The sequence below is a fragment of the Geotrypetes seraphini genome, chromosome 2 (genome assembly GCF_902459505.1).
Source record: "Geotrypetes seraphini chromosome 2, aGeoSer1.1, whole genome shotgun sequence".
NCBI classification, from domain to species: Eukaryota; Metazoa; Chordata; class Amphibia; order Gymnophiona; family Dermophiidae; genus Geotrypetes; species Geotrypetes seraphini.
This window is the reverse complement of record NC_047085.1, coordinates 25,968,849-25,995,851: the sequence shown is the minus strand read 5'-3', so window position 1 is coordinate 25,995,851 and position 27,003 is coordinate 25,968,849. Positions and strand designations below refer to the sequence as shown.

The following is a 27,003-nucleotide window of genomic DNA, read 5'->3' as shown; positions in this document are numbered from 1 at the left end:
GATAAGAAGTTGAAAACATGTGAAAATATTTTTTTAGGTTTTGCTGTAAAAGAAATACTGCTAACAGACATTTTTTTTTTTTTAATAACATTTGTACAGTGAGAGAGGAATCAAGATGGCGTCAGAGTGAGTCGAGCTATCAAGTGGCTCCTGCTCCGTTCAGCAATTTTTCAACTTTTTTCCTTAGAGATTTACCTGCTATGCCCAAGCGCAGGGGTAAACAGATGAGCGTACTTCCTGCCTCCTCTTCCACTTCATTGACTCGGCAAGCGGCAATAACATCTTATGCTGTCCCAGTTGGAGTGGGCGCATCCGCTGACCGAGGAGGACAGTCCTCGGTCTTGGAAGGCGACGTCTCACTTAGCCCATTCGGGCCTGAAGTTCCTCCGCGTCCCGGGATGATGTCGGGGACGCCCTCAGACACACAGGAAGTGCCGGAATTGATGTCTCGGCGGCGCTGCAGGTCTCACCTCTGACCCCGGATGGGAACCACAGCTTGCTGACTCTTCTACAGTCAGCATTGGAAGTCGGAGGACCTGAATGTCAGCGGGAAGCGGGGAAAGTGGAGATGGAACCCATGGTGGAGTCCCTCGGAATAGCTATCCATGCTCCCCTGATTAAACCAGCGGTGATAGACATGGAGGCATTATGGAGCGCTTTGGAGACTTTACATAAGGTATGCTCCCAGTTTGTTCTTTCCACACAAAATTCTAATAGTAAATTTAAAACTTTTGAAGAGAAACTCCAGCAACAGTCTCTTAGAATGGACAAATTGGAGAAATTTGTGGCAAATGGGAAGATTACTACTAATTTACAACTTAAGGAGAAACTTTACTTGTAGGAAAATTGAAAATTTGGAAAACGCTAATAGGAATTTAAACTTGAGACTTTTAAACTTTCCTGTTTTGGACCTTACCTCTACAGAGCAGATCACTGGTGAGGATTTGCGTATCCTCATGCGACATCTTCCGAGACTGACTCGCTCGGTGGTGTTGCAGGAACAGCACTATAAATTCTTGTTGAGACTTTACATTTCCCCATATAAGGCCTTGGTGGCCGGTATTGCTACTCATGCTGAATGCCCTAAATGCCGTTCTGCCCCTGCGGGTTTGTTTCATATGTTTTGGTCCTGTGACAGAATACAAACCTTCTGGTCTTTTTTTGGGCTTCATCTACAGACGATCTTAAAGACAAAACTTCCCCTTGGAGCGAAGGTTTTTCTTTTTTATCACTTTACTTCTTTGGGACTTTCTAGGGGTAATTCCCTGTTGCTGCAGAAGGCCTTTTTGTTATCTCGTAAATGTATCCTCTTGTTATGGAGGCAGGCTGAGGTGCCTACCCTCACAATGTGGAAAAATGAACTGTTTACTTTGCTGAAGTATGAATATTTGGATACTAAGAAAAGTGGCCCTGGTCAATGGAGGAAATTCCGAGCGATTTGGGCTCCGGTCTGGGACAATTTGTCTCCGGGTGCCCAAAGTGCTCTTCTGAATTTCTGACACTGGAGTGCTTGGGGGGGTGAGGGGTGGGGTTTGGAGGGTGGGTTGTTCTTGGCTTTTGATGAGTATCTTTTGTCTCCGCGCAGAAACAATGCGGTAGACCCTTTTTGTCTTGTGTTTTGCTTTGTTTCTGGTTCTTTGTATTCAGATTGTGGTTTACTTCTTTGTATTCTTCTTTTCTTAATAAAAGAAAAATTAAAAAAAAAAAAAAACTTTCCTGTTTCCAAGTTTCAATCTCCCAGGGATTTATTTCAGTCTTTTTTAAACACCGTTTTGAAATTTCCTGAAAAGCACAGTTACTTACCGTAACAGGTGTTATCCAGGGACAGCAGGCAGATATTCTTGACTGATGGGTGACGGCACCGACGGAGCCCCGGTACGGACACTTTTAGAGTGATTGCACTCTAAGAACTTGGAAAGTTCTAGAGGCCGCACCGCGCGTGCGCGAGTGCCTTCCCGCCCGACACAGGCGCACAGTCCCCAGTTATGATAAGCCAGCTAAGAAGCCAACCTGGGGAGGTGGGTGGGACGCAAGAATATCTGCCTGCTGTCCCTGGATAACACCTGTTACGGTAAGTAACTGTGCTTTATCCCAGGACAAGCAGGCAGCATATTCTTGACTGATGGGTGACCTCCAAGCTAACAAAAAGAGGGATGGTGGGAAGGTTGGCCATTAGGAAAACAAATTTTGCAAAACAGATTGGCCGAAGTGTCCATCCCGTCTGGAGAAAGCGTCCAGACAATAATGAGATGTAAAAGTATGAACTGAGAACCAAGTGGCAGCCTTGCAGATTTCCTCAATAGGAGTGGAACGGAGGAAAGCTACAGATGCTGCCATAGCTCGGACTCTATGGGCCGTGACAGAACCTTCCAGAGTCAGTCCGGTCTGAGCATAACAGAATGAAATGCACGCTGCAAGCCAATTGGACAACGTACGTTTAGAAACAGGATGTCCTAATTTATTCGGATCAAAGGACAGAAAGAGTTGAGGAGATGATCTGTGGGGCTTAATACGGTCTAAATAGTAAGCCAAAGCCCGCTTACAGTCCAAAGTATGTAGAGCCTGCTCACCAGAATGAGAGTGAGGCCTCGGAAAGAAGACAGGCAGAACAATGGATTGATTGAGATGGAATTCAGAGACAACCTTAGGAAGAAACTTTGGATGAGTACGCAGAACCACCTTATCATGATGAAAGACTGTGAAAGGTGGGTCAGAAACTAGTGCATGGAGCTCACTGACCCTCCTGGCAGAGGTGAGAGCAATAAGGAAAAGTACCTTCCAAGTGAGGAACTTGAAAGAGGCATTCGCCAAAGGTTCAAATGGAGGCTTCATTAAAGCGGATAGAACCACATTAAGATCCCAGACCACAGGAGGAGCTTTAATAGGAGGTTTTAAATTAAAGAGACCTCGCATGAATCTGGTGACCAGGGGATGAGCTGAAAGGAGTTTTCCATGGACTGGCTCATGAAAAGCCGCAATAGCACTGAGATGAACTCTGACGGAGGTAGATTTGAGGCCAGAGTCAGACAGAAAAAGTAGGTAATCCAACAATGACTCTACTGAAAGAGATGTGGGATTATGATGATGAAGAAGACACCAAGAAGAAAATCTTGTCCACTTCTGATGGTAACACTGAAGAGTGGTCGGTTTCCTGGAGGCATTCAGGACAGAACGGACGGGCTGAGACAGTAGAGAATCATGTGAAGTCAGCCCGAGAGATACCAAGCTGTCAGGTGTAGCGACTGGAGGTTGGGATGTAGAAGGGTCTCCTGTTGCTGTGTAAGCAGAGAAGGAAATATTGGAAGCAGAAAAGGATCCCTGGAACTGAGTTGAAGTAGAAGGGAGAACCAATGCTGCCTGGGCCATCTTGGAGCGATTAGAATCATGGTGGCTCTGTCCCTCTTGAGCTTGAACAACGTGCGTAACATGAGTGGAAGTGGAGGGAAAGCATACAGGAACAGATTGGACCAATCTAGGAGGAATGCATCCGCTGCCAGACGGTGAGGAGTGTAGAGTCTGGAGCAGAAGCTGGGCAGTTGGTGATTGTGAGGAGCTGCAAAGAGGTCCACTTGAGGAGTGCCCCACTGGTCGAAGATGGACTGCAAGGTCGATGGATCGAGAGTCCATTCGTGTGGTTGTAAAACTCTGCTGAGTTTGTCCGCTAATGAGTTCTGCTCCCCCTGGATGTAGATCGCTTTCAGGAACAAGTGGAGATCTGTGGCCCAAGTCCAGATTCTCTGGGCTTCTGGCATAATAGGCGAGAGCCTGTCCCACCCTGTTTGTTGATGTAATACATCGCAACCTGATTGTCTGTGCAAAGTAGAAGTACCTGAGGAAAGAGAAGATGCTGAAATGCTTTGAGGACATAAAACATTGCCCTGAGTTCCAGGAAATTGATGTGATGTTTCATTTCCTGAGGTGTCCAAAACCCTTGAGTTTGAAACTCGTCCAAATGTGCTCCCCAAGCATAAGGGGATGCATCGGTGGTGATGACAAGCTGATGCTGAGGCAGATGAAATAGAAGACCTCTGGATAGATTTGAGGATATCAACCACCATTGCAGAGATCGACGAAGTGATGATGTCACAGATATGTGTCGTGAGCAAGGATCTGTCGCCTGGGACCACTGGTTGGCTAAGGTCCATTGGGGAGTGCGCAGGTGAAGACGCGCAAGGGGAGTGACGTGAACTGTGGAGGCCATGTGACCCAAAAGAATCATCATTTGTTTGGCAGATATGGAACTTTGAGACAGTACCTGCTGACAGAGAAATTGGAGGGTCTGAAGACGATTGGGTGGAAGGAATGATCTCATGAGGATTGTGTCCAGTATTGCTCCAATGAACTGAAGTCTTTGAGTGGGGATGAGGTGAGATTTTGGAAGATTGATCTCGAATCCCAGAATTTGAAGAAAGAGGATGGTTTGATTCGTGGCCAGAAGAACTGACTGAGATGAGGCAGCTTTGATCAACCAGTCGTCTAGGTAAGGAAAGACCTGGAGATGGTGAGAGCGAAGAAAAGCTGCAACCACAATGAGACATTTGGTGAACACCCTTGGAGAGGAGGCAAGACCGAAGGGTAGTACCTTGTATTGGTAATGATGATGATTGATCATGAAACGAAGATATCTCCTGGAGGTCAGATTGACCGGAATGTGAGTGTAAGCTTCTTTGAGATCGAGGGAGCATAGCCAGTCGTTTTGATTGAGAAGAGGGTACAGAGTGGCTAAAGAAAGCATTTTGAATTTTTCTTTTACCAAACATTTGTTGAGATCTCGAAGATCTAGAATGGGTCTTAGATCTCCTGTTTTTTTGGGGACTAGAAAATAACGGGAGTAGAACCCCTGCCCCTGCTGATCTGGAGGAACTTCCTCTATTGCATTTAAGCGAAGGAGAGATTGAACTTCTTGAACTAGAAGGACAGATTGAGGGGAGTTCAAAGCAGACTCTTTTGGTGGACTTAGAGCCGGCAGAGTTTGAAAGTTGAGAGAGTAGCCGTGATGGATGATGTTGAGGACCCATTGGTCCGATGTGATGATTTTCCATCGGCTGAGGAAAAGAGATAAACGACCACCTATGGGTTGAGGAAGGTGGGTGGAAATTTGAACGCTGGCTATGCTTTGGAGAACTAAGTCAAAAGGGTTGTGACTTTGGTTGTGGAGGTGGCTTCACAGGCTGTTGTTGTTGTTGAGGCCTGGGAGGTTGACGTTGTGGTTGGCGTTGACGTCTAGGTGGTTGGAAAGGTGTCTGCAATGGTCTAGCTGCATAGCGGCGCTGATAAGCCGACTGCTGTCTGAAAGGCCTTGTAGTAGGAGGCTTCTTTTTATTTTTGAGCAGAGTATCCCAACATGTCTCATGAGCTGAGAGCTTTTGAGTAGTCGAGTCCATGGAATCCCCAAAAAGCTCATCCCCCAGGCATGGTGCATTGGCTAACCGATCTTGATGGTTAACATCAAGTTCGGATACCCGAAGCCAGGCAAGCCTACGCATAGCTACAGACATAGCTGTAGCTCTTGAGGTTAGCTCAAAGGTATCATAGATAGATCTAACCATAAATTTTCGCAGCTGAAATAGCGAAGAAGAGCATTGATGAAAAGCCTGCTGTTTTCGTTGGGGAAGGTACTTTTCAAAAGAGGCCATGGTGGTAAGGAGGTGTTTGAGATAAAAAGAAAAATGGAATGCGTAGTTGCCAGATCTATTGGCCAACATTGCATTTTGGTAAAGCCTCTTACCAAATTTGTCCATTGCCTTACCTTCTCTGCCAGGAGGTACAGAAGCATACACACTAGCTCCTGAAGATTTTTTCAGGGTAGATTCCACTAACAAGGATTCGTGAGGAAGCTGGGGTTTATCGAATCCAGGGATAGGAATCACCTTGTACAAGGAATCAAGCTTACGGGGAGCTCCAGGAATTGTAAGAGGAGTCTCCAAATTCTTGTAGAATGTCTCCATTAATATATCGTGCAGAGGGAGCTTCAGGAATTCCTTAGGAGGCTGGTCAAAATCAAGTGCATCCAAAAAAGCTTTAAATTTTTTAGACTCAGCCTCCAAAGGAATAGACATGGAGTCACACATATTTTTCAAAAAAGAAGTAAAAGATGTGGATTCCTGTCCTGAAGAAGGATCAGGCAACGCAGAATCCTCTTCTTCAGAAGAACATTCACCTTCAGAAAGGAATGGTTCTTCAGAGTCTCCCCACAGATCAGGGTCTCTTACATGAGATGTACGATCCCGGGACTCTGGAGTCGAAGGTTCCAAATGTCGGGATTTGCGTACCGACTTACCCGATCTCATCGACACGGTACCGGGAGATGTCACTTGTTGCACCGGTGCCGAAGTCTGTACCGACTGATGTCTCGGTTCCGGTGCAAGAAGTGGCATCGATGTCGATGAGGCCGAGTGCACCGGCACCGAGGGAGTGGATACAAGAATAGAAGGTTGCTCCACTATCGGTACCGGTGGCTCAGACCGGACCGGTTCTGGAAGGATCGGGGTTAAAATAGCAGGGATTAGCTTTTGGAGTTGTTCCCGGAGCTGAACCTGCAAGACGGCGGCAATGCGCTCATCTAAGGAAGGCACCGGTACCGCTTTTTTCTTCTGCGGTACCTTAGGTGCCGCTCTACACTCCGAAGAAGAACCCGATGTCGAAGGGCTAACTTCAATCGGAGCGGAGCGCTTCCGCTGGCGTTTCACGGTCGGCAGGATTGGGCTCACTGCAGTGGAGACCGGAGGACGCTCCAGCGGGGAAGGCTTCTTAGCCGGCTTACCTGGAGGGTGCGACGCCGGCGCGGTGTCGCACGGTGTCGATGAAGAAGGTGCCGACTGCGATGGAACCGATGTCGGTGCCGGTGTAGCGGAGTCGGACATCTCGGCACCGAAAAGCAACCGCTGTTGGATCTGGCGGTTTTTCAGAGTCCTTTTCTTTAACGATGCGCAGCGGGTACAAGTTGACGCTCGATGATCCGGACCAAGACACTGCAGACACCAGTTATGTGGGTCTGTCAGTGAAATTGGCCGAGCGCACCGCTGGCACTTTTTAAACCCGGGTTGAGGGGGCATGAATGGAAAAACGGCTTCAGCCAAATCGAAGCCCGAGGCTTCGATAGTGGCAATAGGCCCCGCCGGGGCGAAACCGAAAGAAAAGGAAAAAAAATTACTAATAGAATTTTTTTTTTTTTTAAAATAAAAGAAATAAAAGAAAAAATGAGGGAAAAGATCTTTCCCAAAGGGTTTACGCGAGCGTGGAAGGCAAAAATACAAAAATTGTTCAACAGCCGTTGAACACACGTCTTCTTAGCTCCGCGGAAACTAAGAAACTGGGGACCGCGCGCCTGTGTCGGGCGGGAAGGCACTCGTGCGGTGCGGCCTCTAGAACTTTCCAAGTTCTTAGAGTGCAATCACTCTAAAAGTGTCCGTACCGTGGCTCCGTCGGTGCCGTCACCCATCAGTCAAGAATATGCTGCTTGCTTGTCCTGGGATAAATAATATGTCACCATTATAAAAGATATATTACTTAAATTTACCAAAGGAGGATAAAGACAAAGGAAACGCAGTACCAGGAGAATTGGATCTTACTGGTATGCTGGAGACATCTCAAGAAGAAATAGTGACTAGAGCTACTTTATTGGTAACTTTTGTCTTTCTTCAAGATAAAGAAGCAATTCTTCGTCTATTCTATAGGACTGATAAGATGGAATTTCATGGATTCAAAATCTCTATATTTCCTGATGTATCTAAGTGGACACAAGCCAGATGCAAGAAGTTTTTGGCTTGTCGTCAGTCTGTTTTGAGTTTAGGGGCAACCTTTCAATTACGTTTTCCCTGTAAATGTTGCATTACTTATCAGAGTAATAGATATATTTTTTATGAACCCGATCAATTGCAGTTTTTCCTTGAAGGTAAAGTAACCACAAGAATTCCAGACACCTCCATGGAATCAGCCAAGCAGGCCATTAGTTAAATAACTCCAACTGCATTCTGTTATTTTAATTAATTTAGTTTTATTTCCTTGAATCCAACTACCCTTGGAAGTGATTGATTCCTTCTCTTCTCAAATTGTGGACTTTAGTCATAGTCACTATGTGTTATTATTTTATAATTAGTACTTGTTTCTTATTGGATTGTTATATTTCCTTTCAAGTATTAATTGATTTGTTAATTTGTAAAAGCATAAATAAAAATTAAAAAAAAACCCAAACATTTGTACAGTGAGTGTGCTGAATAAGAGAAGAAACATTTTTGAAACATTACCAGAACATCACCGGTTATGCTGTAGGCCTAAACATACATTTTATAAACATAAATGTTTCACTTGAATGCCTTGACAGTGAGAATTTGCTAAATTATTAAGCTGAAGCAACTTTCAGTGCTTATAAGTGATGGGGTCAAATTGACCCCAGGTGTGTAAAGTTGTTGATAATTTAACGTATGCATGGAAGGGTTAAGGTAATTTTTGAAAGCAAAGCAAATTTTTTTTTAATGACAAAAGGTGTGCAATCAAGAATTTTGGTTTCTCTTACATGGAAACTTTTTTCAATATTTCTATAATTGTTCTTCCATACTGAAACGGTGAAGTATGCTGTGTGGAACAGTGAACAAATTTTAATACATTTTGAATTGTATTTTTAAGCAACAGAATATGAAACATGTACAACAATGTAAAGACTTTTGCAAAGCACTGTTTATAACAGATCATTTTTCCTTTGGAATGCTCACCTGTTTGTCCAATTAGCTTTGCTGTCAATCCATGAGGAATCTTAGAGGATACTTTCAAAGTTACTCGTACTTGATAATACCTGGTTATAAAAGATATAAAATATTCTTAGACAAATTTTTTAATTTTTCTCAAAACATGTACAAAAAACATTAACTGACAGCAAAAAGGAAAAGCAAACCCAAGGAACCAAGTCACCATGGCATGTAAATATCTGACCAGAGTCTTATACAGGGGCATCAATACATGTTTCAAGTTCAAGTTCAAGTTTATTAAATTTTGATTTTACGCAATATCAAATATTTCAATGCGTATTACATAATTGTAATGTACAATAGAAACCAGGGATTACAAATACAAATAAGACAAAATACAGACTAATCATTATGTTCTATTAATACAAATTGAAACATGTAGGTAAAAGGTGGAAATACAATTTAAATAATTTATAATATTAATAAAAAAGAAAAAAAAAAAGGGAACAATTAAGGGTAGGGGAGGGTAGGGGAGGGTAGGGGAGGTGTAATATTAGGAATAATTAATCGGTTTAATATTAGAAAATTTTTAATATAAAGAGTTTAAGAAGATCCAGATTAATATTAATGATAATTTGATAGAAAAGAAAAAAAAGAGAATTAAGATTAAAAACACTTATAGTTTCTATATTGATGTTCTGCTCATTTAATTCCTTAAAGAACAAGTATTGTGTTTATTACGATTACTATCTATGTATTGAATGCATCTTTATAAAGAATGCTTTTCAGACCTCGTTTGAATTTGATTAGTGATGTTTCGTTCCGTAAGTAAATAGGTAAATTGTTCCACAGTTGGGGTGCTTGTACAGAAAATATAGTTGTTCTTCTTGTCCCAATTATTTTTAAAGAAGGAATAGTTAGTAGGTTTTGTTGCGTTGATCTCAGCGTCCTTAATGAAGAGTAAGGGATTAGTAATCTGTCCAGAAATAATGGCTCGTGTGTTTGTTGGATTTTAAATGTTAATAATGCGATTTTAAACGTAATTCTGTGTATAATAGGTAGCCAGTGTGCATCTTGTAAGAGAGGTGTAACATGATCATATTTTTTTGAGTTTGTTATAATTTTTATAGCTGTATTTTGTATTATTTGTATTCTTCTTATTTCTTTATGAGTTATGCCGCATATAAAGAATTACAATAATCTAACCTAGAAATGATAAGGGAGTGGATGAGAATATTAAGTGCTTCTGGTTTAAGAACTTTTGCTATTGATCTGATAAGTCGCAATTTGTTGAAACGGTTTTTGACAACTGTACTAATTTGATTATGATAGCTTAATTCTTGGTCCAAGGTTACTCCCAATATTTTTGTTTTATTTACTTGTTGAAGGGGAATACCTCCTTTTTCCTACTGGCCATACCTCTCCCTATGCACCCTAGCATTCTTCCGTTTGCTGTCACCTTTTCAACCTGTAGATCATCACATACTAAGGCCAGTACTGGGCAGACTTGCACGGTCTGTGTCTGTATGAGGGCTTCAATGGCTGAGAGGGTGTAAATGGGCTGGAGTAAGTCTTAACAGAGATTTCGGCAGTTGGAACCCAAGCACAGTACCAGGTAAAGCTTTGGATTCTTGCCCAGAAATAGCTAAGAAGAAAAAATTAAAAAATTAAAAATGAATCAGGTTGGGCAGACTGGATGGACCATTCGGGTCTTTATCTGCCGTCATCTACTATGTTACATAAAATCACTCCCAAGTCCATGCTTCTTTCATGCACAAAAGTTCTTTACCCCTAAACTGTACCATTCCCTCAGGTTTTTGCAGCCCAAATACATGACCAGTGTTCTCCCTAGGGCCTTTCAGCCGGGCGATCCGCCCAGCTAATTTAGATGACCGCCCGGCTGCCATCCATCGCAAATCCTGCAGCTGTCGCCGCTGCTCAACATTTTTTTTAAAAACCCCACCTCTCATCGGCTGGAGATTTGGCGCCTTAGCCCATAGCGAACTCATGCTTCGGGGCTTTAAGGTGTGCATGCCGGCTTCCCCTCTCTTCCCTCCGAAACCAGAAGTTACATCTGGGGGTGGGGGGAAGAGAAGGGAAGCCGGCATGCAGACCTTAGAGTCCTGAAGCATGAGTTTGCTACGGGCTAAGGCAGGAGACAGGCAGGAGACTGGTCAACGACGACAGGAAGCTTCGGGCCTTCCTCGCTGCAGGGTCCTGCCTACTTTCTGTTTCCATGAAGGCAGGACCCAGCAACGAGGAAGGCCCGAAGCAAGGAAAGAGAAGCAAGTTGTAAGATTCCCTCCGTCGCTGCTGTTGAGCCCTAGCCTGCTGAGGGGGGTCGCCTGGGCGGAGGCCTGGAGAAAGCCGGCGTGGACTTCTGCGGATAGCGCCGCGGTGGAGGACGGTACAGTTTCGGAGCCAACGCCTTCGCCTTGGGGCGCACAAGGGAGGCGAAGGAGCGCTCATGTTCGGAGAGGCGTTTAGTAGCCGCCTCCAGGGACTCATCGAAGAGCTCCGAGCCCACGCAGGGCAAATTTGCTAGGTGCTCCTGCAGATTGGGGTCCATATCTACAATGCGCAACCACGCCAGGCGGCGCATTGCCACCGCGAACGCGGAGACTCTTGAGGTCAATTCAAAGGCGTCGTAGGTGGCATGGAAAAGGAAAAGGCGCAGCTGCGACAGAGAATCCATGAGCTTGGTAAAGTCCCCTTTATGAGAGTCGGGCATGACCCCGTGATAACGGGGCATGGACTTGACCAGATGGCGAAGGTACGAGGTGAATGTAAATGCATAGTTAAGTACCCTATTCGCCATCATAGAATTTTGGTAGAGGCGTCGCCCGAACTTATCCAGGGTACGCCCCTCACGCCCGGGCGGAACCGCTGCGGACACCCGAGAAGGCTGGGATTTCTTTAGAGACGACTCCACAAGCAAAGACTGGTGGGACAACTGAGCCTTCTCGAAACCCTTACAGGGGACCGTGCGGTATTTTGATTCCATCTTTGAGGGGACAGCCGTCACCGCATAGGGGGAATCCAAATTCCGCAGGAAGGTCTGTTGCAGGACCTTGTTCAAGGGCAGGTGTGGAGGGCAAATCCTGCTCCTCCAAGAATTGTTTGGAATACTGGGACCCCATCAAAAGGTCCAAGTCCAAAGCCTTCCCCATATCCACCACAAACCTCGAAAATGAGGAGGGCCTCGAGGGAGGGGAAGGGGAGCGAGAGGCCCGCGCCGACGAGAAGGACGGAGAAGCCTCGCGTGAGTATCTAGGCTCACGACCCGTGCCAGCCTCCAATACCCAGGAAGCCGCACCGAGGGACCGCGTCAGGGTCAGAGACCTCCAAAGCCCCGAGGAGCCCCTCGGGGAAGTCCCCGGGGTACGGGGCACCGAGGCCTTCCTCCTCCTCGGGGAGGAATCCCTCGACCCTTTCCCCGCAGGGGAACGGAACAGCCGTGGATTAGTCAGGCTGAGCTCCGAGCCCCAGAGTCTCAGCCTCCCGGGTCGGCGAGGAGCGACCGCGCCTCCGAGGCGACCCACGAGGGCGCTTGGACTTCCGGGACTGGTGCTTCGCCCAGGGCCGACCCGAGGACGAGAACCCGCAGGAGGTCCCCGACGAGGAATCGGAAGAAGAAATCCTGCGAACTTGGCGCACCTTGTCCTGAGGTCGCATGCTCCGTACAGGCTGGTCAATAGCCGAGACCGAGGCTAAGGTCGAGGCCGAGGCAGGAACAACCACCGGGGCCGAGGCCGGAGCCGAGGTCGGGGCCGAGGACGGCTGTAGGTGGGCCAGGGCGCAGGACAGCTCCGAGGAGATAAGCGCTCGGAGCATGTCCTGGAACACGGGAATGGCCATCATGGACGGCATGTCTGGCGCCGGTGGGTGCTCCCTCGAGGGCGACCTCGGCAATGAGTATTCCCGCGGAGCACCCGACTTCGACGTCCGGGGCGGGGCAGAGGACGACCCCCCCCCCCCCCGTCGAGGGACCCGAGGACGGCTTCTTAGAGGACCCTGGAGCAGAGGAAGGAAGTGGGGACTTACCCGGGGCCGACTTCGGCGTCGAAGACGCAGGCTTCGAAGATGAAGACATCCGCAGCGAGGTCGAGGGCACCGATGCCGAGGTCAAGGCCGGGGCCGAGGCTGAGGCCGACGTCGAGGCCTTCCCCGCCGCGGGTTCGACGATGAAGAGCTCCGCCATGCGGGCACGCCGGCGGCGGAGCGCTCGAGGCTGGAAGGTGGAACACCTAGTGCAAGAGTCCTTCGGGTGATCCGCAGACAAGGCACCACCGGTGAGGATCGGTGATGGAAAGCAACCGATCGCACCGGGTGCACTTTTTAAAGCCCGACAAGGGTCGGGACATGAACGAAAAACAAGGCCGCGAACGAACGAGGTCCCGCGGCCGCGGCTACCGGGAGCCCCCGGAGCCTGGAACGAAAACTTTTTTTTTTTCCCGACGGATTTCAACTACGCGATCAAAGGAAAAACAAAAAAAAGCACAGCGACTAAGAAAAACAACCCAGCCGCGGTGACAGAAGGCAATTTAGCACGGAGCAAAAACAGGGCTTCTGGCTCCGCGGAAGAAACAGAACTGAAGACCACGAGGTGGGGATGCGCCCTCTAGTGGAGGGAGAAGACATGCACATGCGTGGTGCAGCATAGCAAACTTGAAACTTCAATCAAGTTTGCTTGAAAAGCTGTCTGCGTTGGGGCTCCGTAGATGACGTCACCCACTTGTGAGAATATGCTGCCTGCTTGTCCTGGGATAATCACGTGAATGACTTAAAATTTATATTATACCACTTCAATAAATGTTAAAAGTTTTATTATCTCTGCAGAACATCTAAGTTCGCCCTAAGCTCACCAAAACACGCCTCTAACACACACCCTTAAGATTTACTCCCTCTTCTACGAAACCGCCCTAGCGGTTTTTAGCGCAGAAAGCCATGCTGAATGGCTCGCACTGCTCCTGACGCTCATTGAGTTCCTATGAGCATCAGGAGCAACGTGGGCCATTCAGCGTGGCTCCTCGCGCGAGAAACTGCAAGCGTTGCCAGAGGATGTGATAAGAGCGGATAGCAAGTTCCTGGAGGAAAAGTCCATAGTCGGTTATTGAGAAAGACATGGGGGAAGCCACTGTTTACCCTATATTGGTAGCATGGAATATTGTTAAATTTGGGGTTTTGGACAGGTACTAGTGACCTGGATTGGCCACCGTGAGTACGGGCTACTGGGCTTGATGAACCATTGGTCTAACCAGTAAGGCTATTCTTATGTTCTCAGTCTCTAGCAGTGTTCAAAGCCCAGTTAAAAGCCTACCTCTTCAAGACTGCTTTCAACTCCTAACTTCTCTCTCCTTGGGTTCTGCACCCCTAACCCTATATGTCTTGTCTCACTGTTAAGTTAGATTGTAAGCTCTTCTGAGCAGGGACAGTCTATTAAATGTCAAAATGTACAGCGGTGCATACATCTTTCAGCACTATATAAATAATAAATAGTAGTAGTAGTAGTAGTACTTGAGAGTATCAGCCTTCTGCAACTTACTTCCACAGAGATTTTCTCTATGGTATGGCACAGTACAGTACTAGCAGTGAGTTTTTCTACATATCTTGTCTTAGGTCTGAGGCCCACAGCCAGACAAATCTGCAAAAGCCAATATTCATGGAGAAGCTCTTATTTTTTCAATTTTCTATACAGTTCTCCCAAGGGAGTTCAGAATGGCTTACATGAATTTATTCAGGTACTCAAGCATTTTTCCCTGTCTTCCCTGGCAGGCTCAATCTAATGTACCTGGGGCAATGGGGGAATTAAGTGACTTGCCCAGGGTCACAAGGAACAGCATGGGTTTGAACCCACAACCTCAGGGTGCTGAGACTGTATCTTTAACTACTGCGCCACACTCCACCCCTTTGGCTACTAGCAAGTGGAGTTCTTCAACTATGTCTCTTGGAAGAGAGTCCCTTAATTCTGTAATACTGCAAAAACAGTCACATCCTCTGTAGGCGGGCTGAGGAACTGGAGGATATTAGGCTCCTCTTCCATCTCTAATAGCTATGGAAAGGCCAGAGTCTTTGGAAAATGTAAACTGACCTGATCCGATAAACCTGGGCGGTATATCAAGCTTTTAAATAAAACATAAAACATCTCCCATACAAATTCAATAACAGAGTTCTCCTCATCAGAATCCCAGGACTGCATGGTCATCTTCTGAGGCATCAGAATTGTGAAGGTTCCTGATGCATCACTGAAGCTTCCTTTCCAGAAGTATTGGAAATGGACATGTGCAGCCGACCTCAACTTTGAGCCCTCTCTGGGCTGTGGTGTCAGGGCATCACTGACTGCATGGTCATCTTCTGAGGCATCAGAATTGTAAAGGTTCCTGAAGCTTCCTTTCCAGAAGTATTGGAAATGGACATGTGCAGCCGACCTCAACTTTGAGCCCTCTCTGGGCTGTGGTGTCAGGGCATCTTTTTCAAGCAGAGCATGGATTTCAATTATTGGCTGGATAGCATCTACCCATGACATTATTGTCAAAGCTGCAGCATTGCTTCAAGCAAAGAAGCACTCCATCTGCTCCTCCTTTTACTACATGAGCTGCTCCCCGAAGACTGCCATCAACAAAGGCATAGGCACACTAGAAGTGGCCACATCCTCCTGAGTCACTTGGGGTGTGTCATAAACTGGGTCTTGGATCTTGACTGTTGCAACTTCTCTGATAGCATGGAGGATGAGTGGTTCTCATATCAAAAGCACTATGAGGACACCGAAGACCTCAGTACCATGCTTCAATTGAAAGCAATGACAAGATACCTCAGCTTCTGCCCGATGTCCTGCATTGTATTCCCTCAGCACAGACAAATCAGAGAATGACCATTCCCATTGGTTTGTGGAGTGAACTCTTTTTAAGGTCAAAGTTGAAAGCAAATTAAATAAATGCTTAGCACTCACCCTCTTTGGAAGAGATCCACATTATGGAATTTGTGAAGCTCCACAGAAAACTCAGCCGTCCCTTGTACCTCCGACATGATTGTCTCAACTCATCACCTACAGAGCAGTAAGAAACATTTCAAGAAGAAATATTTTATTTGATGAACAATGGTAGAATACTGAGGTGTGCCAAATTTTATACATAAATCTCTGTGGAAAACAAATTAATACAATAACATCTTGGCATTTTACTATTTAAATTTATCGAACTGGAAGAACATACAAGATTACAAGGGGAAGTTATACTCGTAAAATGGGAAAAGAAGTTACAATCCGGAAGAGCCATGGTGCACCAAAAGGTACAAGAATCTTCTACACAGAGCCTGATTTCTCACTAAACAGCAAGCAAAATAGCCTTGCTTAAACAGCTGTTTTAAAATATGGGGAGGGGAGGTTATTCTATTCAATAAGAATAATTTAAATATTAGATTTCTTACATAATTTTTAAAATATTACAGAATATTAATTAGTTATGAAATGTTATACTTAAAGCATATATGAGAGTTAATCAAGTGTGTATCTCTAAGTGCATATGAGTTTAACTGCTACACTTGTTGTAACATGCAAAAATGAATAAAGAATTTAAAACCTAAAATATGGGTAAGATGGCTTAGATGTTAATTCAAAGGGAAGAGAAAGCAAAGTTACCTATAGCAGGTGTTCTCCGAGGAGAGCAGAAGGAAAAATTATGTTCTTACCTGTTAATTTTCTTTCCCTTAGACGCAGCAGATGAATCCAGAGACCAATGGGATAGCTCACATCTACCAGCAGGCGGAGATAGAGAAACTAATTAACAGGTGGTCCTATTGGCTGGCACTCCTCCTGTTTATCCAGTATATCTCCTTGCCCAAGCATCCATAACCATCAATAGGCATAGCATGTAAAAAACGTCTTTCTCATAACAAATCTCAAAATGCAATAATACAGAAAACAACCTGCCATAATAACAAACTGCGAAAGTTGCAAAAGAAAAAACCGAGAGACAATATCCAGAAAGGATGGGGCTCTGGATTCATCTGCTGCGTCTAAGGGAAAGAAAATTAACAGGTAAGAACATAATTTTTCCTTCCCTAGCAACAGCAGCAGATGAATCCAGAGACCAATGGGATGTAGCAAAGCAATCCTCAATCTGGGTGGGAAGCAAACGCCGCCTCCGCAACAACCGAAGTACAAAACGCCCCTACCGCATGCACCCCCACATCCAAGCAGAAATGCGGAGAGAAAGCACTCTCGGAAGACCAATTAGCCGCGAGACAAATCTCCTCCAAGGAAAAAACCTCTGGGCTGAGCCCAAGAAGTAGCCATCGCTCCGGCAGAATGGTCATGAAGTTCTTTCGCCAACCGCTTCCTTGCCAGCAAGCAAGCATAAAGAATGTCCTCCTGGACCCATTGAGCGATGGAGGCTTCGGACGCCGCCATACGTTTGAGGCGTCCCTTGAAGAATACAAAAAGGAGATATAAACAATTAAAAGTCGTTAAAAACCGAGCTCGCGGAAAACGCTACGTACGTATCAAAAAATGCAGTGAATAAAAGCACTGCTCCCAATTTCTCCTCCCAGGAAGAAGGAAGGAAAAGCGAGCATGACATAAAAGAAAGGATGATACCCCCTAGAAAGAAATAGTGGTACCATCCGAACTGATCCCCCATATTTCGGAAATCAGAAATAGGAATCCCCGTTAGGCCTGCAACATAGAAAACTGCAGAGCTGAAGCCATGGCCACAAGAAACCCCATGTTCAACGGCACAGCCCTTTAGAGTCCCAAAAGACAAGGCTGAAATGAAGCCTTCGGTAAACTGAGAAGAAGTACGTAAAGATTGTACTCCAAACAGGGCTTTCTAAGAGGCGCATGAATATACCGCACTCTGTTTAGGAACTGAACTACATGAAGCTGAGAAGTAAGCGAAGAGCAATATACCTAGCCCTTGTAACAAGCCAAGAATGGCACTAGAAGCTGAAGGGAATTGAACGCTAAGCCCTCGTCAATACACTTGTGCCAAAAAGGAACTCTGGAGTGGTTCAAACGTTAAGAAGCACCCAAGAAAGGAAAAACCTCCATAAGGAAGCAGAAGCCACAGGAGAAGACGTCCGTAGCACCTGGATAAGAGAAGAAACAACCTGCTTCGCATAACCCTTACACGTCAGCCAAGATTTTTCAAAAAACTAGGTCGTAATACTAAAGTAGTACAAATATCCATGTTGATCGGACCCTAGGCGAGCAAAGCCGGCGATACCAGGAAACTTCTTAGTCCGGCTGTCGAAAGACTCATCAAATCCGCATAGTAAGGATGGCGCTGCCAATCCAGAGATTCTACAAATACTGTGCCCGGAAAGCGAGCTCGAGATGGCAAATCCAAGCCATCATCAGCCAGCGGAAAACAATGAAAAAGAGAAGGCAGAGGCGAGAAAGGAGCCACACAACTACCCCCTCTAACTCCCACTCCCTGGGCCCGCCGAAGAAGCTAGGAAGCTTAGAATTGAGAGACGAGGCCATGAGGTCTAGGTCAAGGAGATCTCACGTCCATAAAAAGAGCTAGAATGCCTGAGCCACAAATCTCAATATCCAGGATGCAGAAGATTACACTATTACTAACATGCACACTTTCCAGAGCGTACACAACGCTGTACACTGTAACATACAAGAAATGGGCCATGCTCAGATTCCGCGGAGAGAAAGTCTATCCAAACCTCTTATCCTGATCCATAAAAGGATCTGTCAACAGAAGACGAAGATGAGAGTCCACCCATTGAAGCAGACCAATTTCACCTGCCAACTGAGTACAACACCTACTGCCCAAGCTGTAGAGAAATACTCCCATCCTAATACTGACCAAAAGGACCCTCAGCGGCAATCCGGAAAAATGATCTGAAGCTCCAGAAAGGTAGCCTGACCCTGCTCAAGAGTAGAAGAATGAACAAGTACTGAGTCGCCTCTGAAGACCAGACTGCTAGAGCTGAGGATTGAAGCCACCGATTCCCCCAACCCGACAGCCCGGGATGGTCGGTGGTCATGAGCTAGTCCAGCAAAGACCGAGGCATGCCTTGAAAAGAGAAATCGCGCTGAGCCACCAAATCATACAGAGCAATGCAGGAGGAGCATACCAAATAATTGGAGTCCTGAGATACCGGAAACCACCGGAACAAAAGCGACTGCTGTAGCGTAAGAAGGGGGAAAGCAAGCCGAAGTTCCCAGTGGAGTCAGCAATATGGATCCCAGAAACTGTACAAAATCCCATACTCTTGGTCATGGTAAGCGAAGAAGAATACCAATCTAAGACTGAGACCCCACGCCCAAGTCTCCGGAAAGAAACACATGTCTCTCCTATATAAATAAAAACATTACCCCGATATACCTATAAATAGTACAGGAGAAAAGAGCGCTGTGCAAATTCGAAGATGCACGTGTAAAGAACTGAGGAAAAGATACCACCCTTTTCGTGTCAGTCAAATGGCCCGACTGGAAGTCGTCAGAATCAAGCAGGCAGTCAAGAAGAAATTAGATGAATCGCCTGGTAGCACCAAAACGGTACCACCACCCACATCACCTAAAACGTTCGTGAAGCCTTGGGTAGGCGAAATGGCATGTGCCAAAACCGAAAGCGCTGCTCCAAGAAAGGCAGGCAAACCAAGTGCCGATTCGGAGTCCACAGAGAAAATGTAAATATACTCCCAGGTTGTCTGCAGAAATGTGTAACCCCGAGAAACTAATTCAGCAGAATGGGATCCAACCTGCCCAATGCCCCCGTCTCGGGCACCATGCAGTAAGTGGAACAACGTCCCTTAGTTCCCGAAGAACTACAAGAACTGTCCTGAGGACCAGTAACACTGAAAAGGGAAACACAAAACATAGAGACTCCAAGAACGAACTGGAAACCTGAGGTGGATGCATAGATGCAAGCATCCTGAAAAATCTTCACAGCCCCCTGACCTGACATTATAGCGTCTTCTCCCTCATGAGAAAGCCTGAAGAGTCATTGGAAGAAGTCAAGATCCCCTCAGAATGAAGTGCAGAAAGTCAGGGAATGGCAGGATGAGACTGTAGGATCTGCAAGAAGATTCTCCTAGGAAAAATCAAGATTCACAATGTAAAGAGGAAAATACTGGAACCATGAAAACAGTACTAACCCTATGCAACATGAGCGAAATATGTATGTCCTTTAAAGTGAATACGTACTCGACTCAATCAAGATGCTGCATCTACCGCCCTGTGGAAAACAACAGCATCCTTACAGGTATCAGACAAAGCTCACATCGCTAATGAGAGCTTCAGGGATGAGGCTAACAGCCACATAGCGCGTAATCCTCTGCGGGTTTGATAGAATAGGTAACTGGCTCCTGGTTAAAAGGAGCTGTACAGCCCTTCCTGTCTGGTCGGGGGGGCCCGTCTAGCATGTGCCATGAGAAAATGGTGACAGGAGAAACCAGCGTGATAAGCATGGAAATCTGAAGTACAAGCCCCCTCAGAAATAGAGAAAGAGAGTCCTGGCCGCAGGAAGATGCGCAGGGTCATTATGCCCATAGAGACAGCCCGAACTTGGAAACTGTTTGTACTACCTTTAGGCATATACAGTGGTGCCTCGCATAACGAACGCCTCGCACAGCGAACGCTGCGCACAACGAACTTCTTGTCTTGATTCGTACAACGGACTTCGTTTCACACAACGAAGTCGCCCGAGCTGCATCCTTCCGCGCAGGCACTGCGCTTAACTGCCCTCTCTCACTTGTTTCCCCCGATTATCCAGCATCTAGCCCTCCCCCCCAAACACTTCCTGTTTCCAGCGAGGCGGTCCGCGTCAGAGGGGACGGGGTATCGAAGCGCGAGCGAGCTGCGGAAGTGGTGTTGGTGGTGGACGGCCTCAGGTATGAGTTAGGATGGTGGGGTGGGGAGGGGAGGCCTGAGAGCGAGCATGCGCGCACAGGGAGGAGACGGGGAGAGACGCGCTGGATTGGCAACGGTTGCTCTCTGTCGCCTCCCGGCTCCAGCGGCGTGACAGTTTTCAAACAGGCGCGTGGTTCTTTCTAAGCAGAACCACCAGCTTTAACGGCGCTGACTCCCGACTACAGCCTCCAACAGATGACTGCTTCCCATTGCATCCGGCCGCTGGCAGGTCTCGCGCGCAGCAGCCAATGGGTGCCAGCCACGAGTCGGCCAGCACCAGAGGGGGGAATCAGGAGAGACAAGCATCAGAGGGTGGAGGAGAGGCAAGGTAGAAGAAGAAAATCAGAGAGGAGGAGAGAAGCAGAGAGAGAGAGATTGGACAAAGAGGAGGGGATGGTGAAGGAGGAAGAGAACAGAAAAGGAAAGCATAGGAGGAGCATTAGAGAGGGAGAGGAGAAGACAGTTTGCCAGCCTGAGAAACTCCCTAACCCCTTATGCTGCTGCACAGGGAAATGGGGAAAAATGACAGACAGACAGCGGGAGGGAGGGAGACAGAAAGAAAGAAAGACACAGGGGCAGTGAGAGGGACAGAAAGACAGACAGAGAAAGGGGGCCAGAGAGAGAGTCAGCGGGAGAAGGAAAGGGGGCTGCTTTGGGGGGGCGGAGCTACTCTCACCGCTTCCCCGATGCTAGAAAAAAAAAAAAAATGAACAGTTAAGTCCCAGTTTTTGCAGCTGAGACTCTGCCCTCTCTCACTGTAAAATTAGACTCTACTTAGTCTGTCTTTAAATTTAAAAAATGTGTGTTGTTTTAAAAAACAATTATGTTTTTAGATGTATCTAAATAAAAATAATAACAAAAAATTTATCTTTTTTTATGTCATCTTAGCATATTTTATGCTACAGAACGAATTATTTTTTTTTACATGTATTGTTATGGGAAAACGCGTTTCACATAACGAACTTTTCGCATAACAAACTTGCTCCTGGAACCAATTAAGTTCGTTGTGTGAGGCACCACTGTATATCCTGTGCCACTACTAGACACATGCAGCTCAGCACAGAGGCCCAAATAAGGACAGTTACCAACAGACAAAGGCTCAATCTGCAGGGACCCCAAGAGAGACAATGAGATACCTGTGTGAAATACAGGGCACTATCTTACTGCTGATCTCACCGTGCTGTGAGTTGCCGTATGTCGCCCCAGTCCGGAGACAAACCGAGACTGGGTGACTTAGCACAGGTCAGAGTCTCTCTGGTAAACCCCTTGAGTGCTAACCCCAGAGTCCGATTAAACAAGCAGCTTCCTTCAAGGGAGTACAGCAGGAACACAGACATAGACATATAAATCTGCTCAAGCTTGTCCCAAAGCTGGTGAAACACATACAACTTGTCTGAACCGGAAAGGAGAGAAGCCCCGGCATACCCTGACCAAAGTCAGCTGAAAACAAACTACCGGAACGCTGCAGCTCTCCCGCCATCGCCGGAGACCCAAGCGTACGCCTGATTCTCGCTGACACGTGGTCGCTGCATCAACGCTCCTAGAAACATAGTCGGATTCGAGCCCCGCATAATTTACCCTGCCGCGGCTTGCATAGAAAGAAAATCAGACTCGGGGAATAACCAGAAGAACGGCCCACAGCGCCGGAAAAAACATATCCCATCTCATGCGCGCTGCTATAAACCGGTACCTGCACAATCAGCTGCACATGGCCGTGACAAACACCGATGAAAGAGAGCCTCAGAATAAACAGGACTACTGCTGCACTGAAACCCAACAATGAGAACAAGTGCGAGCAAGAAATCGCATCGCTACTGCCGCGCTGTAACCAACAAGGAAACCAAGCGCGTGCATGCAAAGGGCGGGAAGTCCCGGCTCCCTCCACGGATTTCTAGTCATAAAACTTAGCCTCAATAAAATATCCATACCTTAAATGTACAATGACCGAACCCACAGTACTAAGACTCCCAAACAGAACCTGAAGTTCAAACAACCCTAAAAGCCAGACATACTCACAAGCTTGTTGTTAGGGCCGGTTGAAGCCAGTTTGCAGCAAAAACATGGCAGAATGTAGCAACTGTGGTCTCTTTTTTTTTTTTTTAACAGAGAAGGGAAAGAAGAAAAAAATTGAGACCCAGTCAGACCCTCTAGCAATGGAGGGAGGGTGAGGCAGGGACCTGGGGGGGCCCAGGTGTAACCCCTAAAGCCGGCACCGTTCAGCCTGACACCCCTGTCTCACTGAAGAGAAAATCTCAACAGGAGAAACAGAATGGCAGTCTCACTGAAGAGAAACCTCAACAGGAGAAACAGAATGGCAGTCTCACTGAAGAGAAACCTCAACAGGAGAAACAGAATGGCAGTCTCACTGAAGAGAAACCTCAACAGGAGAAAATAAAGTTCCAGTCACAGCCAGAATTCAGGAGCTAGTTGAATAGTGACCTTTTCCTGCTGGGAGATAGAGAATACTGGATAAACAGGAGGAGTGCCAGCCAATAGGACCACCTGTTAATCAGTTTCTCTATCTCCGCCTGCTGGTAGATGTGAGCTATCCCATTGGTCTCTGGATTCATCTGCTGCTGTTGCTAGGGAAATAATAGTTACAAGTGTAGCAGTAGTGAAATATCATGCACTAGGAATATGGTGTATAGCAGTGTTTCTCAACTTCTTCAAGCCAAGTACCCCCTAAGTCTAACAAATATCAACCAAGTACCTCTGCCCAAGCTCCGCCCCAGACACCACCCCCATAATAATAGTACTAATTGCAATTTCTTCCATCCATTTTTCATATACACACAATATAATCTTAATACATAATGGTAACCACAAAATTTAAAAAAACACAAAGCACACTGTATGCAGAGAAAATGTTAATCGTCATTTATATTGGGGGGGATTTCAAAGAGGTAAGGCAGATGACTTTAAAATATGCAATGTCACCTCAGTAACAACTATAGAAAAATACAAATATAGTGCAAAATATAGAAAGCAGATATAAATTCTCAAACTGACACATTCCGATCACTAAATTGAAAATAAAATCATTTTTCCTACCTTTGCTATCTGGTGATTTTATGAGTCTCTGGTTGCACTTCCTTCTGACTGTACATGCAATATATATTTCTTTCAGACTCCTGCATGCTTCCTCTCCTCCAGTCCTCATTCCCTCCCCGAACCAACATCTCTCTTTCTCCCTCAATGAGTTCAACTTTTTACTCTCTGACCTCTTCTCCTTCACCTGAGTGTGACATTTTTCCTTTCCTCCTTTTCTGCCCTCCCCACCCATCTCTCACTCTCTCTCTCTCTCCACGAGTCCAACACTTTCTGCCTCCTGCATGCTTCCTCTCCTCCATACCTCATTCCCTTCCCCAACCAACATCTCTCTCTGTCCTTCCATGAGTCCAACTTTTCTTTCTTTCTCCTCCATCCCTATTGGCAACAAGTCTCCCTCTTTCTCTCATTGTCCATCTGTGTTGACAGATCCAGGCATCTCTCCCACCCCCTCTACTGTCACATCCAACATTTATCCCTCTCATATCCCCCGGATCATTTTGCAGATTTTTCACTATTGACCACCATCCCTGTGCAGATAGCGTAGCTGGTTTTAAGAAAGGTTGAGACCAATGTTCTTCAACCTTTTTACACCTATGGACCGGCGGAAATAAAAGAATTATTTTGTGGACCGGCACCGGTCCGCGGACCAGCAGTTGAAGAACACTGGGCTAAGTCGTGGGCCAGACCCCACCCATCTCCGCCCCAGACCCCGCCCCCATAATAGTACATTACATTACATTACATTACATTACAGATTTCTATTCCGCTTGTGCCTTGCGGTTCTAAGCGGATTACAATTTAAGAGACTGGACAAATTCAGGAATATTACAGTACATAGAATCAGGAATATATCAAGTTACAATTGTTAGTCTGGAAGTTTCCAGGAGAAATTTGGAGCACGTAGTAGATAAATCGTAGGTTGATGAAGTGAGTTGTACAATGTTTAGGTATATTTATGGAGGGGTGTTCGTGTGTGTAATTTCTAGTGCTATGTTGAGGTTAAGATGAAGGAAAGTGTTTTTTGAAGAGATGAGTTTTGATTTCTTTTCGGAATTCTTTTATGTCTATTGATTTGATCAGTAGTTTGGAAATGGTAGTGTCAATTCTTGCTGCCTGAGTGGCTAAAAGGCTGTCGTATAGTTTCTTACGTCGAGTACCTTTGAGAGGAGGGTAAGTGAATAGGTTTTGAGTTCTCCTTAGTCTGTGTGAGCGATTACGGTGTAGTCTTTTGTTTAGGTAGCTGGGTGCCGTTCCGTGTGTTACTTTGTATAGTAGACAGTAGAATTTGAACTGGGATCTTGCTTTTATTGGTAGCCAGTGTGAGTCAAGGTAAGCATTTGTGATGTGGTCAGATTTGCTGAGGGAGTAGATGAGTCTGAGGGCTGTGTTCTGAACTGTCTGTAATTGTTTTATCATGTAGTTTGGGCATGATAGGTAAAGGCTGTTGCAGTAATCTACTATGCTTAGTACTAGGGATTGTACTACTATCTTGTATTGATCCTTGATGAAGAATTTTCTTATTTTTCGTAGATTACGCATTGTGAAGAATGCTCTTTGGATGATTTTGTGGATTTGGGTCTGCATTGTGCAATTTCTGTCTAGTTGAATTCCTAGGATCTTGAGTGTGCTTTGCATTGGGTACTTGATTGTGTTTAATTCCAGTTCTGTGCATGATGGGTTTTTTTCCTTCTCTAATAGTAGGAATTTAGTTTTTTCCGAGTTCAGTTTCAGTTTATGACTTGACATCCATTTTTCTATCGTTTCCATTATTATTTTCAGGTGGTTTGTTGATAATAGTACTAATTGTAACATTATTTTTTCCATTCATTTTTCATATATACACACAATATAATCTTATTAACACCATATAATGGTTAACCACAAAATTAAACTACACAAAGTATGCTTCTCAACATTCATTCCTACCAGAACACAGATAACCCCTATGCAAATACAGGATCAAAAACTAAAAGTACTAATATATATACAAACAAACCCTAAGATTCAAGACTCTGTATGTTGTACAACCCCAAAGAAAAAGAAACAAATGCATTTCTTCCTGAACAGTGCAAAATACATAAAGCAGATGTAAATTCTCAAAATTGACACTATTCAATCACTAAATTAAAAAATAAAGTCATTCTCCCTACCTTTGTTGCCTCCCTCCCTCCATGCAGCAAAATATATTGTATCTTACCACCAGACAGGAAATGCAAGTTAACCAGAGACAAAATGACCCAGGGCCAGCACAGGAACATCAGCTTCAAGTTAGTCAAGAAAATCAAATCATATCATTCTGTCTCCTTCTATTGCCATTTCTGTAGCAAATAATGTTTACTTTCCTACCATCATTCTATTTCTTCTCACCATTTCAAATTCTTGGAAAATGTCTATTTTGGGATCTATTAACCGCCTTCCTACATAAAAAGTATAAACTAACTTGAGTAGGAAACCCACAAGTACTATAGCGGCAATCCTCCTACAACGCGCTGCCCAAGTTTCAAAGGCCGTGCTCACCACACCACTTCCTTGTTTACAATCCTCTCCTCTTCTCTCCAATTCCCATCCGCACTGTAATCCCTCTGTATCAGCCAGTTACCAGTCAGCTCAACGCCTAATGGTCCGCAACATAGGTCGGCATTCGGTTTTCGAACGTCCCCTGGAGCTAATTGGTCAACATGTCCTGTCAATCAAGTCACAATACAGTCCGTTTGTTCTATCAATCATAACGTCTTGGGCCCAATGCACGTGCCGGCCCTGTGGACCGGTAGGAAATTTCTACAGTCCGGCGGTTGAACAACACTAGTTTAGACAATTTCCTGGAGTAAAAGTCCATAGTCTGTTATTGAGAAAGACATGGGGGAAAGCTACTGCTTGCCCTGGATCGGTAGCATGGATTATCCCAGGGCAAGCAGGCAGCATATTCTCACTGATGGGTGACGTCACTGATGGAGCCCCAGTACGGACCACTTTAAGAACTTGGAAAGTTCTCGACGCCTACACCACGCAAGCGCGAGTGCCTTCCCGCCTGATGTAGGCACGCGGTCCCTCAGTTTCTGCGGAGCTAAGAAGTCGCGTTTTCAACGGTTGTTGAAAATTTTTTCATTTGCTGCCTTCCGCTCTCGCGTTTTCCTGACTTTTTGTCAGTTTCTTCTTTTATTTCTTTACTAAGTCATGCTAAAAAAAAGAAAAATAATAATAAAAGAACAATTAAACTTTATTTTTTCTTTCCCGTGATCGGTTTGGCCTTGTGGAGCCTTATGGATCGCCATTTTCTTTTCTCTCCTCTGCATGGCTCTTGTCCCGGGCTGGGTTTTCCTGCCCACTCTTCCTCCACGCGGTTGTTTTGTGGTGGAACTTGTCTTCACCGACATCCTTCTGTTATCTTAGCCATATCAGGAC

General features: G+C 45.7%; 1 protein-coding gene across 10 annotated transcripts in view; it reads right to left on the bottom strand.

The window, feature by feature from the left end:
- Positions 1–27,003, bottom strand: part of FAM135B (family with sequence similarity 135 member B) — a 412,048-nt gene that overhangs the window by 303,047 nt on the left and 81,998 nt on the right. For 9 of the 10 annotated variants that reach the window (XM_033934533.1, XM_033934537.1, XM_033934535.1 and 6 more), the window contains 2 exons: positions 15,634–15,729; positions 8,712–8,791 (listed from right to left, as the gene is read on the bottom strand). In XM_033934533.1, coding sequence (XP_033790424.1) covers positions 8,712–8,791; positions 15,634–15,710 — 157 coding nt within the window. In that variant the 5' untranslated portion in view covers positions 15,711–15,729. Of the gene's footprint in view, positions 1–8,711; positions 8,792–15,633; positions 15,730–23,601; positions 23,633–27,003 lie in introns of those variants that run through there. The other variant, XM_033934540.1, reaches the window with a different exon arrangement.